Here is a 14004-nt window from a genome sequence, read left to right as displayed (position 1 = left end):
TTGGTGAATCACATCTTGAATTCTGAAAGAAACCTGGGTGGGCCGTGTGGTCTCAAACTGCGGTAGAACCAGAGAGCCCCTAATTGTGAACCAAAGGTTGGTGGCAAAGGAAATGCTAAGTTCCTGGTTGCGTGGGACTGTAATGGGTGGACCGTGTGGTGTGAAACAGAGCCTTGACAAGGCAACTTCTCTATGTTAACATAGATGTTTGCGTGGTGAAATTAAGAAAGTCAATGATAAACATCACACTTGGGAAAAGGACCCAGAGTTATACAAGTTCATCTAAAAGACAAAAGCCTCAAGGATACTTTTTCATATGAATATTGAACCTGGGGAAGGGAACCTGAGGTTTTGTGTCCTGGAGTTATCCGTGGAACGTTATTGAACTTGGGGAAGGGCACTTTAACCTTTATGAACTGCATTTCATCTGATGCTACCAGCAAGAGAAATTGAACTTAGTGGTAAACTTATTGACATTTGGCAGAGAAAGCTGACGAATAAGCCTGAGCTTGATGGTGTTGGGACCTTTATGTTTGGAACCCTATTTGAAGTTCTAGTTAACATCCCTGCTCATTATTTGGTGTTCATTGCGAGGGCAATTATAAGATTTGGAAACAGAGCAATTTTTATGTTGAACTTACTGACGTTGATGTTCCTTAGTTTTCTTTAGGTAGGGAAATCCCCACCTTAGCATAGAGCAAGTTAGGCCTTAATCCATCCTGAGATTTTCTTTAATAAAAGATTGTTAAACTTTGACTGTTGTCAGTCTCTCCTTCCATGATTCCAACCTCACTCTGCCTTTCACTGGTCACATGGGAGGAGCTTTTAGGCTGGAATTATGTGATGGCCCTGCAAGATTCCTCACAATAGACATACAGGTACTTGCCTTCGCAGGGGAATGTGAAAGCATTCCCTAGGCTCTCCAGGTGATGGAACCTACTGGCAAAGGCCACATGTTGGCAAAGAGGTTGATTTCCGGGGTGCCCCATTGATGGAATTTTCAGCAGAACCTTGTGGAGCTCAGATTCGTGGCATGTGCAGAGTTTCCTGCTGAGGTAATCACATTATGTTCTGAACAACCAGCAGGTGGAAAGGAATGAGGAATATGTTCTGATCCAATGCCCAGTTCTACAGAACCTGGGCATCTGCCAACAAGGTGAGAGATCTGGTGCTCCCCTGCATGCAGATATAAAATATTGTGGCGGTGTTTGTCAGTGAACATCCAGACCACCTGGCCGTTAAATTGTGCTAGGAAGGATTTGAAAGCCCAAAGAACAAATTACTTGCAGTACGTCCTCACCTTCCCCATAGAACTCTTCTGGGAAAATTCCTCATCTCCCTAGAGCCCAGAGGTTCAAGCCCATAAGGTACCTGGCCGCACTCCTCGTCTAAGATTTCATATACCTTGACATGAAGGTGTTCCTAGGAAATGGAATGTTTTACCATAAAGCCGGTGCCAAGGCCTCCTCACCCAAGGGTGGGGTCTGTTGGCACCAAGACATCTCTGTCCCCCATCTGGTCAAGTCCTAAGCCCATAGACGTGTGGGAGAGGACCACAGAGGGTTCCTTGTCTGTCACAATATACACACTGGGACTCTAATGCTGCCATAACCGGAGCTGATGGCACCGGTGTCGAGGCCGGAGCCTCCGATGCCTTGGTGAAGATGTCTGACATCTTCAGGTGGAGGGACTCATTGCTCTGGCATGGAGGACGTATTCCTTATCTTGATAGATTTCTTCCAGCTTACGAGCCTCGGAATTTTTTTTCAGCAGAGGGCGCTGCACTCTGACATCATCATGCATATAAATAGACTTGTGCAGCATCCATTGCTCAGTTCCGTTTTGAAACAGAATAGCTGTGCATGAGTTGGTTATTGACCTTGAAAGAGCGTAAGCTGCAACTACAAGGGAAGTTTTACTGAGGGGATGGATGGGAGGGGCGATCAGGAATACGTCGGAGGAACATCCCATCGAAAAAACGTTACAAGGTAAGAAGTAACTTGTTCTTCGAAGGGATTGTGTCCTCCGACGTATTTCTTATCTTGATAGACTCCCATAGCAGTGGTGTGTAAACGGAGGCGGGAGTAAAATTGCCATAGACCCCTTAAAGAATGAACAGAGTGTAACACAGCTTTGCCAAACTAGTCTCTTGGCTAGAGGAGGAATCCAGATTGTAGAATTTTGTAAAGGTATGTGCGGACGACCATGTGGCAGCCGCACATATGTCTCGAATTGGTACCCCTCTTTGGAGGGCCAAAGAGGCTGCAATACCCCTTGTTGAATAAGCCCTAAGATTTTGAGGGGGCTCTTTCCCTGCCAATTTGTAGCATTCTAGAATGGCTAAAATAATCCATCTGGAAATGGTCTGTTTTGTGATTGGCAATCCTAATTTGTGCCCTGTGTAACCTATGAACAGTTAGTCTACTTGCCTAATCCTAGCAAGTCTGCTGACATAAAAACTCAAGGCTCGCCTTGGATCCAGCCTATGTAGCCTCTCTTCCTCTTTCCCAGGATGGGGCGGAGGATAGAATGAAGGTAAGGTTATCTTCTGAGTGATGTGGAATTCAGAGACTATCTTTGGGAGGAAATTAGGCTTCACTTGTAGGACAACTTTGTCTTTGTGAAAAATTGTATGAGGAGGTTTACAAGATAGAGCTTGTAATTCGCTCACCCTCCTGGCAGATGTCAAAGCCACTAATAAGACAGTTTTAAGGGTGAGAAATCTTAACGAACAAGAGTGGAGTGGTTCAAAAGGAGTGCCGATCACAAAATTTAAGACTAAATTTAAGTCTCACAAGGGAACTTTGAACGGTCTTGGGGGATAGACATTAGTTAACCCCTTCAGAAATTGTATTACTAGGGGTAATTTGAAATATGATGGCTCCTCCGCAGTGCGCTTGAAGATCGATAGCGCTGCGAGGTAGCCCTTGATCGTACCAACTTGAAGACCTGAATTCACCAAATAGAGTAGAAAAGATAACACCATTGATGTACCGCATGAGAAGGGTTCAATATTCTTTTCTGTACACCAGCTGCAAAACTTATTCCAACAGCAGCGGTATAAAGTCTTTGTTGCCGGCCTTCTAGCCGAAAGCAACACCTCCATGACGTCATCTGGGAGGTCCCAATCCTTGTATCTCAACCTTTCAGAAACCAAGCGTGAAGGTTGAGGGTTCTGATATCTGGATGGAGAACCTGACCTCCCTTCTGCGAGAGAAGATCCTCCATGAGTGGAGGACGAATCGGAGGGCAGATGGACATGTCCAGAAGGTCCGGGTACCACGTTCTCCTGGCCCAGTCTGGGGCAATTAGGATCATAGTCTTCCGGAATCTTCTCAACCTCCTGATCATGAGGAATGACAGGGACTGGAGGAAACCCATACAGAAGTGGAAACTCCCAGTCCACTACAAACGCGTCCCCTAGAGCTCCTCTTGGGGGAAATTCCCTTGAACAAAACTGATCGCACTTCCCGTTGATACAGGTGGCGAACAGATCCACTTGAGTGGTTCCGCATAGGGCAAAGATCTATTGAAGGACTTCCTGAGCTATCTCCCAATCGTGAGAGACTGTGCTCTGCCTGCTCAGAGCATCCGCTGTAAAGTTCTTCTCTCTGGCTAAGTGAACTGCCGATAGAGAGATTCCTTCTTGAATTGCCCAAAACCAGAGCTGCATCGCCTCTCTGCACAGTGGCAGTAATCCTACGCCTCCTCTTTCGTTGAGGTAGTGCATGGCCACTGTGTTGTCTGTCATTATTAGGAAATTTTTCCCTTGTACAGATGGCAGAAAAGCCTTCAGCGCTAATCTGATAGCTCTCAGCTCCAACAGGTTGATATGTAGTCTGGACTCCGATGGAGACCAACGACCGTTGATGGTCAAGTCATTGGAATGGGCTCCCCACCCTGTGAGTGAGGCATCCGTGACTACTGTCACCTCCGGCCATGGTTGCCAAAACTGTTCTCCTTTCAAAATGTTCTCCCGACAGGCCTACCACTGAAGGTCTCAAGCCACTTTGTCCGGAACCTGAAGGAGATCTGTCATTCTTCCTGAGAATTGCGATCAGTGATTTCTTAGTGCCCACTGGAGAGATCTCATTCTCAGGCGAGCCTCTGGCACAAGGAAGATGCAGGATGCCATGAGGCCTAGCAACCTCAAAAAGTCGAAGGCTGGGAGACGATGGGCATTTTGAAACTTGGTGACCATCTGCTGAGTATCTTGAGCCCTCACCTCTGGTTACGAGGCTTTCCCCAGGGAAGTGTCCAGGACCGCTCCGATGAACTGGAGTCTCTGATGGTATCATCTGTGACTTCTTTAAATTGAGGGAGAAGCCCAGTTTTTGAAGGAAGTGGCAGACAATCTAGTTGGATCTGAGCTTGTTCTGAAGATACAGCTCTGATCAACCAATCATCTAGGTGGGGGTAGACGTGGATCCCTTGCCTCCTTACACTTGCAGCCACTACCGACATTAGCTTGGTGAAGACACTCGGGCGGAGGTCAGCCCAAATGGCAGAACTCTAAATTGATAAGAGTTTCCAACTTCGAACCTCAGGTATTTCCTGTGTTTGAGATGGAAATAAGTATCCTGAAGGTCCAGAGATACCAGCCAGTCCTGAAGCTGGAGGGCCTCACGGATCTGGGAGAGAAAGTTACCATCTTGAACTTGTCCTTCCTCAGGAACCTGTTCAATTCTCATAAGTCCAAGATAGGTCTCAGTCCTCCGTCCTTCTTCAGTATTAGAATGTAGGGGGAATACCAACCCTTGTTCCTCTCCACTACAGGTACCAGTTCTAGGGCACCTTTCTCTAGCAGGTCTAGAATCTCCTGCAAAAGGAGCGGAACTTCAAAGAGCTGTTCCCTGGTGGATGACTGAGGGTGCATAGAAAAGGCAGGCAATAACCTTGGGCAACTGTCTCCAATGCCCAAGCATCTGACGTAATAGCCTGCCATTCCGCCAGATGTTGAGTTAACCTGCCCCCTACTGGTGTCTTGTGAGGAGAGTCCTCAGAGTGGTTTAGAGGCAGATGCCGAGGGTAAAGGGGCACCTGCTGCGGCTTTTGTACTTGTAACCCATCCACCTCGGGTGAATCATTTTTGGCATCTTGCCTTTTCCGAATGCGGAATAAAAACGAAAGGACCTACCTCTCCAAGAGGTTCCTGAGGGGGCGATAAGGAGTTTGACGGATTACGGCGCCAAGGGATTTTGCTGCTGCCTTGGATGTTTGTAACCTTTCGAAGCGGTCATCAGCCTTCTTACCAAAGAAAGAAGAGACGGCAAAGGGTATATTCAAAAGTCTGGCCTGTACATCTGGAGCAAAACCAGACTTTCGCAACCACGCAAATCTGCGGATTGTAGTACTTGCCACCATAGCCCTGCTGATACTGTCAGCAGAATCAATGCCAGTTTGAAGGGATTCGCACATTGCGTCTTTACCATCTTTAATGATGTTCAGAAATGCTTCCCTTTCCTCTCCTTCCGGGAGACAGTCAGCCGCAGATGAAGCACACTCCCAAAGTGTATGGCTGAATCTTGCGAGCGTACAAGTAGCATTAATGTATTTAAGTGCCATGCTACACGCAGAAAAGACCTTTTTTGACATAGCGTCAAATCTTATCATCCCTGTCTTGTGGAACGGTAGGGTATGCAGAGCTACTGTTCGATGAAGTTGCTGCTTGTACAACCAGACTCTCTGGAGTTGGATGTTTGGACAAATATTGAGGGTCAGAAGCAGATAACGAAAAACTATCTGCCAAATATAGGGTAACTGCCGGGATAACCTCAGGGGTTTCCCAGTTGGCCGATATTTTCCTCTGCAATGCAGTATGAAAGGGAACCACAGGATCTTCCTGTGGGCCTTTAATTAAAATGTCTGTAAGAGCATCTTGTTGAAAAGAAGGTGAGGGTGTAGACCACCCCATGAATTCTATTATTCTGGCCATTAAAATCCTGTAAGGGGTCTCAGCATGTTCCCCTGGGTCTGGTTTAGCAAATTCTACTTCTGGGGAAGTATCTAAACCACTTGCATTATGCAAGGATTCTTGAAGGTCCTTCAACCTATTCTCTTCAGAGATAAATTCCTATGGTACAGGTGTTGTAGTCCTCTGCAACCCAAAAAGGTTTTCATTATCAGAATCTTCCCCTTTCTCATAAATAGAGGACAAGGCTCTGAAATAATCTGACCTTGGGAATGGCTTAAAACCCATTTGTAGAGCAGAAGCGGCCAAGCTTGTAGTAACCGGTTGAGAAAACGTCGAAGTTGTCAAAGTGGAAGTCAAAGGCTTCGATGAAACCAAAAAAAGGCGTTGAAAAGGTATGAAGAGACCTCGAAGAACTCGAGAGGATCGGAATCCTACTCTGAGTCGAAGTTATCGACATTCTCGAGGTCTTGGTCGAAGACCTCGGTACGTCTACTGAATGAGAAGTAGTGACAGCAGTAGGTTTGTCCTTTATCAGCGTCGATTCCACCGATCTGTGAGTCGATGAGCCCTTCGATAATGGTGTTGATGATGCAGATTTATGAGTCGAAGGGACTTTCGACGACGGCGATGACGCGGTCTTACTGCCTTTGATCGAGGTTTCTTGACCATCTCGGGCAGTTTCTTTTGCCGGGTGCAACGACTCGCGGCGTTTCGATTTTTCGGGTCTTTCACCCAGCGTATCAACTTTAGCTGTCTCCGAGGGGGTCTAGGCCAGTTTCTCGAAGACGCTAAGCATCTTTTTACGGAATTCCTCCCACTTAGCTGGAGAGCTGTGTTTCGTGGGGCAGTTGATCCTTTCCGGAGAAACAGAAGACGAAGAAGAGGGTGATCTACGACGCCTCTTTTTCAAGTGTTTGGATTTCAAAGACTGATGGGAACCGCTTAGAGACCTCGAACGGGAATGTTTCCTGTGACGGCGAGGGGACGAATGTCTCGACTCTGCCGAGGACACTTTCAAAGGAGTAGAAGTTTTAAGAGTCTTACCTCTTTCGAGCTTCCCCTTACGCTCCTTCTAGGCTTTTGCCGTCATGGACGTGCAGCCCTCGCACTCCGATCCCAGGCACCACAAACAGATCCTTTGAGGATCCGTCAACAACATTTTCTTTCCACAATCACGACACTTTTTGAAGCCGGACCGTGGGGTCGACTGTTTGAATGAGGAAGCCATAGAATAAAGTATGAGATCTTCGAGGAATAAGTAGAATCTACTTGAAGAACGAACTGAGCAACACGATTCTGAGGCCCACGAAGCGCAGAAAAACGGAACTGAGCAACGGATGCTGCGCAAGTCTATTTATATGCATGACGACATCGGCGCCGATAAGGAGGCTGTTGATGGACACCAACTCGAGGGACACCAACGCGCAGCGCCCTCTACTAAAAAAAAAAATAAAAATGTCCGAGGCCAGCAGGCTGGAAGAAATCTATCAAGATAAGGAATATTTCGGAGGACACAATCCCTTCGAAAGGGCACAGTGGCTCCTGCTCTTGGAATAAGATGGCCAATGTTGGTGTGTGGACTCACTCGAGGAGTGGGCCCACTTAAAATGCTGCTGCATCTTGTGCAGAGCCACCTGCTCCTCCGAGCATCATTCTGCGCCATGCAGTCTCGACCGAGACCGCAGTGCTTCACACTTCGACTTGTGGATTAAGGTAAAGATCTTCGCCGCTCTCTCCCGGCAGGCCTTCGGGTAAAAGCACGGCTTGAAGCCTGAGGCCTTGGACTGAGTAGGCACAGCATACTTCAAAATAAGTAAGAAAGCTTTGATAAGCGTGTTCGATCAGTGAAAAAACTGCACGGAAAGAAAATTAACCGAGGCCATGGGCTGTGGCATTGCTATATATACTGGCCGAGAACTCCTATCCAGCATGGTGCACATAGCTCTGAGCTGACGTGGAGAAATTCTACACCCATTGGTGGCAGAAATGTTTCCAGCGAACAGCTGCGATGTGATAAGGAGATCAGAGGAATCGGAGGGAGGAAGGAGTACATTAGAAACACCTTGCACAGCTTCAGAAAATTGATATAAAGAGTCATCTCTTCCTGTGTCCAGAGACCTCGGACATGCAGATTTCCTGTATGCTCCCCCAGATTTCCAGAAATGCATACATTGCAACTGTGGCCAGATGATGAGGCAGACAAAAAGTAGCTCCTCTAAAGATGGCCATGGACCGACCACCGGCGTAGGGTCTTCCTGAAGTGCAGCGTCGGAAGGATCTTGTCCTCCCATGATCCAGAGGCCTGCTGCCACCGAGGAACTCCTGGAGAGGCTGCATGCAGAGCCTGCAATGCTGAAGGAGAGGCATGTACAAAGACATCATCCTAAAGAGGGACTTTAGGAGACTGAGGCAGTCGTCATCTGGGAAAGTAAGAGTACCATGGCAAGAATGGACTGCACCCTCTCCTCCGAGAGAGCAGTTATGCAAGCAAGAGTTTGTCTATATGAGCTCCCAAAAAGAGCACCTGCTGCAATGGGATCAGACAGGATTTTACATTGTTTACAGAGAATACTGGCGTAGCATAGTCCTTTCAGTACAGGGGGAAGCAAAAGGAAGGGAATCCGCTCACACCAGCCAGTAGTTAGGGTATGGGTTGACATGTACACCTCAGCGACGAAGGTGCACCACCACAAGGGAAAGGCATTTATTTAGTGAATACCTTTATGCTGAATGAAGGCCAAAAGGCAGAGTTGGAAATGTCAATCTGCCACCGTGAAGTGCAGGTATGTGAGGTGCTTCTCATGAACTGGGACGTGGAAATACACATCTTCTAGATCCAAGGATGAAGAAAATCCTGCTTCTGCAGCCGAGACAAGACGTGCTGCAGAGTCACCATCTTGAATGTTTGGGCCATGAGGAACTAGTTAAGGATAAAGAGGTTGAGGATGGTCCGCCAGCCTCCTTTTTGACCAGAAAGTACCTGGAGTACACTGTGTCCAAGTTGACTGAATGGGACCGGTTCAATAGCCCCCTTTGACAGGCGTGATCTTTCTTCCTCTAGTAGTAAGGGTACATGCATCTAGACCTTTCGTAAGGGAGGAATTGTGGGCGCACTTGGCAAACTCCAGCGTGTAACCCTGCCGGATAAGGGATAACACCATCAGTCTGAGGTGATGGCATGCCACTGGTCGACAAGCTTGGAAAGCCCCCTCAGCTCCCCCACTCAGGTGGGAAAGTAGGGCGGCTACTCCCGAGACAGGTCAAGTTTGTCGGCTGGCTCCTGGGGTGTGAGGAGCCACGCAGAGTTTGTTGCCCCAGTATGACCAGGTCTTTGCCTTATAGCTGTCTGCTGCAGAGTGTCTGGGATCAGTATGAGGACCAGTATGATGGGGACCGGTAAAGGCCTTTAGTCTCTTTGATATTCTTATGCAGGATTTTCCATATCGAAAGAACTGGTGGTGCTGTTCAAGTGTGCGAGCAAACATGCAGTCTCAGTGTCTGCCTTAATGGTCTTCAGGGGGTCGTCCACCTTCTTATCAAACAAATCACATGACATTAAAAGGCGTGTCTACCAACTTCGATGAAACATCGGCCGGATGTTGGTGGCATTAAGCCAGCCTTGCCTGCGTAAGACAGCTTGGGTCACCAATTTGTCTCAAACAGCGTTCTGTAATATCAAAAGGATACAGCCATTGCATGATCAAGCAGGTCGAAAGCTGTGTCCTTTTTGTCATGTGGAAGAAATTCCAGAATTGGACCAAGCCATCTTGACAGAATGGCTATTGAATTAGCAGCCTTGATGGTGGTGGCAGTTGATATGATGCGCTTGCCAAAGGCATCCATATGTTTGCCATCTTTGTCTGGTGTACGGAGGAGCAAAGCATGGCGAGGAAGGATTGGCAGAGCATTTACGGACTGCCGCTGACAGCACAGAGTCTGGACTGCGTTGTGATCTGAGGTATTGATGTAGAATCCAGGGCCTTATATTTCTTGAACCTTTCCTTCTTGGAAGGTTCAGAGAATGGATTAGTCATGGATAACAGACCATCTTTCTAAAGTCTTCCAGCACTGGAATAGCATCATCCAATTTACCGGGTTGCTCTTGCCACTGGTAGAGGAAACACTCCTTTTTCTGTTCCTCCAGAACTAAGCCTAACATGTTAATGGCTCTTGATATCAGTGCATGATAGGAGCCAATTTGTTCTGGGGGAGAATTGCAGAGAGAAACATTGTCTGATTCACCATCCACTGGTACTATGTCGAATTCATATGTACCGTTGGTGTGCAACTGCTCCAGCCACCATCTCACCTGCTCCTCAAGTTCCAAGTCACAGTTGCAACAGGATTTCTTCCAACCTGTTGTCACCCCTGCTCCTTACTCCGTTACATCAGCGTCCACTTCTTATCTTCTCCCCATAACACTTTGACAGGGCCTAAAGGTGCTATTCTACATTCAAACATATGGTAAAATCAGAACCAACGAAGTGAGCCAAGCTCCTTCTGCCAAATCAACATATTTAAGGGAATGATGCAGCAGATTTCTAAAACAAGTAATTTAATTAGCTTATGACCGTGGAAATAAAGAGACTAAATCACACCATCCAACCCCAAAAAGATACATCCAGCCTTAAACACTGAGGGATGCTTCAGTCTGTACTTACCAGGCGAATGCAGTGCTGTAGGCTCGGCCTCTGGATGTCAGTGGGTGGCAGGGAGGATCTCCTACGTGCTTCCTGTGTGGTATTCTGAAAGGAGTTCCCTTCACTGGCCGTCACCTCTGAAACAGTTGCATTCTCTGTATCATCACTAAATGGATGCTCTGCCAGTTCATCATGGTGATAGCCAAGAGCTGTGTAAAGTAAGAACAAAAGATTTCATGATTCAGGTGACAAATATGAGTGGGTGACTAAATGTATATGGAGATGTCCAATCCCTTGCTCAAATTTAGTTCATTATTTGGTTTTGTCCTTTATTTCCTCTAGAAACTAACTGCAGGGCAGAAGGTTAATTCCTCTCCCTTCCTAGCTGCGGAGCTACATTGTGGTAGTGATATTGGTCAGTTGCTGGACATGAAGGGATGCATTCTTCTCCGCAAGGAGCAGTGTTGCTTGGTTAAGGTTTTGTGACTTTGGAGGAGTCTTAATTATTAACCTGTTCAGGAATCAAAGCAGCAATTGCGAGTCTGGCAGGCGCTCTTTGCAAGAGTGGGCCATTGGTCACTGAATCCTGGGATGTTCTGGGTAAGGAGAGCAATAAGTGTGCCCCGGGACAAGGAGTTGTTGCTATAAAAACGCTTGAGGCTCCTTCCCTAGGGCGGGTGAGCCCCACACAAAATATAAATATAGTTTTCCCTGATATACGGATTGTAAATGTCGCTCCTCTTGGAGAAGCCTAAGAGGGAAAATTCCATTAGCCCCTGGTGACTTGGGCATGTGACAGAGTTGACTGACCAAATTACCAAACTAAAAATGACCTTCATGGTTATTGCAGTACTCCTAGTCCTTGCTTTTCCTCCTTCACAACCAGCCGGGATAGCCTGCACTGCAGGTTTCACAGGACAACACCTTCAAAGACTTTAGAACAGGGCTCAGTACTTGCAAGTGTCGCTCCAAGCGCCTGCCCACCACCCCACCTGTGCATCACACATCAACACCTAGTTCCACCAATTAGTCAACCTTGGATGTTGCCACACAGCATATGCATAAAAGTGGGATGGCTTGCAGACCATGATGGAGTGAGTCTGGACTGGGACTGCCAGAATCACCACAAAGGTAATTTCTTTGTACTCCAGCGTCCAGTTCCCCCTCCTTCCAAACTGGTTGGGAAACCAGACTGTGCAGATCCATTAAAAGGGAGAAAAGACTGCATATACTTGGCCAGGGTTAAAAAAAGAATGCACAACATCTTCTAGCTGAAGAAAGCATCCTTTCTCGAAGACGCGTCCAAAGAAAAGTGCCTGACAAAAGCATGAGGAGTGGCCCAGGGAGCAGCCCTACAATGGGGACGGGTCTCTGAAAGGCCACCAATGCTGCCTTTGCTCTGGGTGAATGAGTGTGAAGTCTTTAGGAACATGCAGACCAGAAAGCTGGTAAGGTTTTGGGAGGAAATACTGTCCATCTTCAAATGGTAGCTTGAGCCACCATGTGTTTCCAGGTGAAAGATCACTGTAGATGTTAAAAAGGCATTCTGAATTCCCAAAAGACAGTCCTGCCAGGGTGAATTTTAAAGTGCTTGTCACCTATAGATTGTGCGAAGTCCTCTGCTGAGGAAGCATGAGGTCTTGGGACCTGCAAATCAATCACCTGGTTTAATTTTTTTTTCTTTTTATTTTTATAGGCTTTATTTGGTTTATAATTTACAAACCTTTTGCCTTTGGTGTTACAATAGAATTAGATAAGAAAGAAGTTATCACAGCTTAATTGCAATGCAGAAGCAAGAAGAAAAAGAAAGGAGTCAAGAATTGAATAAAGAAAAAGAAATAACAGTCATTAATTTTTCATTACACAGGATCTGTTTGGTTATTTCTTGGCAACTAATTGGTTTTGGCGTTACTGATATTCTTGAAGATTGGCAAAAAAGGTTTCACCAATGCCAATGTAAGTTGCAATTGTAGTCCTTGCAGTAATTCCAACCACCAGTCTTCTGCTGTTCTACACACAGTTATTGGTGATACCCGCCATAAGTTGTGTTCCAATTGCATCCAATTCTGGCCAAAATAAGACCAAATTTTTCAGTGTTTCTTTTATGGCACAGTTTTGGTCCGAAGAACAACTGTTTCCCTATGAAAAATAGTATAAGGATCCTTAGAAAATTGTGTGCTTGGGGCTCCAATGCTTGACAAAGTAACAGACAATAAAAAGGAAGCCTTTAAAGTAGGATGGTATGGCTGCCAAGAACACATTAAGGTCCCCTTGAGGCACTGGTTCTCTGAATAGAGGGTTATGGTGAAGTCGCTCAAATAGGCTTTTAACAATTTTATTCAGAAAAAATAAAGATTGATAGTCTGAAAATTAAAAAAAAATAAAACATAGGATCAGTGATAAAACCTGGGCCACTTGCTTTTCTATTGCCGGCTTGTAGAATCCTTCCTTCCTTCCTGCACAAAGGACTAAGAAGCTAGAATCTTAAATACCGGCATTAGTGTAACCTCCTCAGGAACCAAATGCTCAAGCTCAGCAACGTAAGGCAAGGATGAAGCACTACACCCCGCCCTCCCATTGCACAAGGAGGTCTCGAGATTTGGGTAGAAACTGAAATGTTCACTTTGAAAGCAGAAGGGTGTCCAAGAGCCACGTCTGACGGGCCAGTAGTGCACCGCCAAGTTAAGGTTGCGTTTGTGAGCCTCATGAAGGAGTGCAGAGTCCAGAGAACTGGAGGAACAGAGAAAGCATAAAGAGTCATCCTTGACCAGTCTAGAGTCACAACCCTAGACAAGAGTAAAACGCACAACAGACAGTGGTTTTATGTCGTGAAGAAGTCCATCTTCTGGAATCTCCACTTTTGAAAAAAATAGGATTAAGACTGACTTGCTCCAACTCCCACTCATGTATGGCATAAAAGAGCATGATCAAACAGAGCAGTGGCAACATAGTGTTGTCCATTAATACCTGCACCAAATTCTGCTGGATGGGAAGGCAGAATGATTTGAGGTGCTGAAAATCTGCCTTAATTTCCAAAATGTTGATGTGAAGAAACCTTTCCTGGCCATTCCACAAGCTACTAGTCTGATGAGTTCGACAGTGTCCCCATAACCTGAGAGGAAGAGGTCTGTCCGAGATTTGAGGCATAAGGGGGCATACAGGAGCCCTTGCAAGTAGATGCTTTACTATGATGCACCGCTTTAGGGAATTCCAGACCCCTCTGATGGAGTTTTCCATGGATTGAGAATATGAAAACTTAACCCAGTTGGAACGCAGATGCATTTCCAAGGCTCTCATTCTGAGCCTGGCCAAAGGCATGACTAATACACAAAGCCATCAGGCCTTAAAGCCTCTGGAGCCTCCAAGCAGATGTCAGTTCCGATACTGAAATGGTGGAATGTATGTTTCAACACCACAATTTGGTTGGGAGGGGAAAGGACATGCCTGGAG

The 14004-nt window shown here is 46.4% G+C and overlaps 1 protein-coding gene across 2 annotated transcripts in view; it reads right to left on the bottom strand.

Moving 5' to 3' along the window:
- The window catches only part of CNTROB (centrobin, centriole duplication and spindle assembly protein), a 369000-nt gene that overhangs the window by 31943 nt on the left and 323053 nt on the right, over nucleotides 1–14004 (bottom strand). For both annotated transcript variants that reach the window (XM_069646351.1, XM_069646352.1), the window contains one exon: nucleotides 10576–10763. In XM_069646351.1, the coding sequence (XP_069502452.1) occupies nucleotides 10576–10763 (188 nt within the window). The remainder of the gene's footprint in view (nucleotides 1–10575; nucleotides 10764–14004) is intronic.

The sequence above is a fragment of the Ambystoma mexicanum genome, chromosome 1p, assembly GCF_040938575.1.
Source record: "Ambystoma mexicanum isolate Mex_15411 chromosome 1p, UKY_AmexF1_1, whole genome shotgun sequence".
Classification (NCBI taxonomy): Eukaryota; Metazoa; Chordata; class Amphibia; order Caudata; family Ambystomatidae; genus Ambystoma; species Ambystoma mexicanum.
The sequence above is the reverse complement of the archived record's forward strand: the minus strand, read 5'-3'. Positions and strand labels throughout refer to the sequence as shown.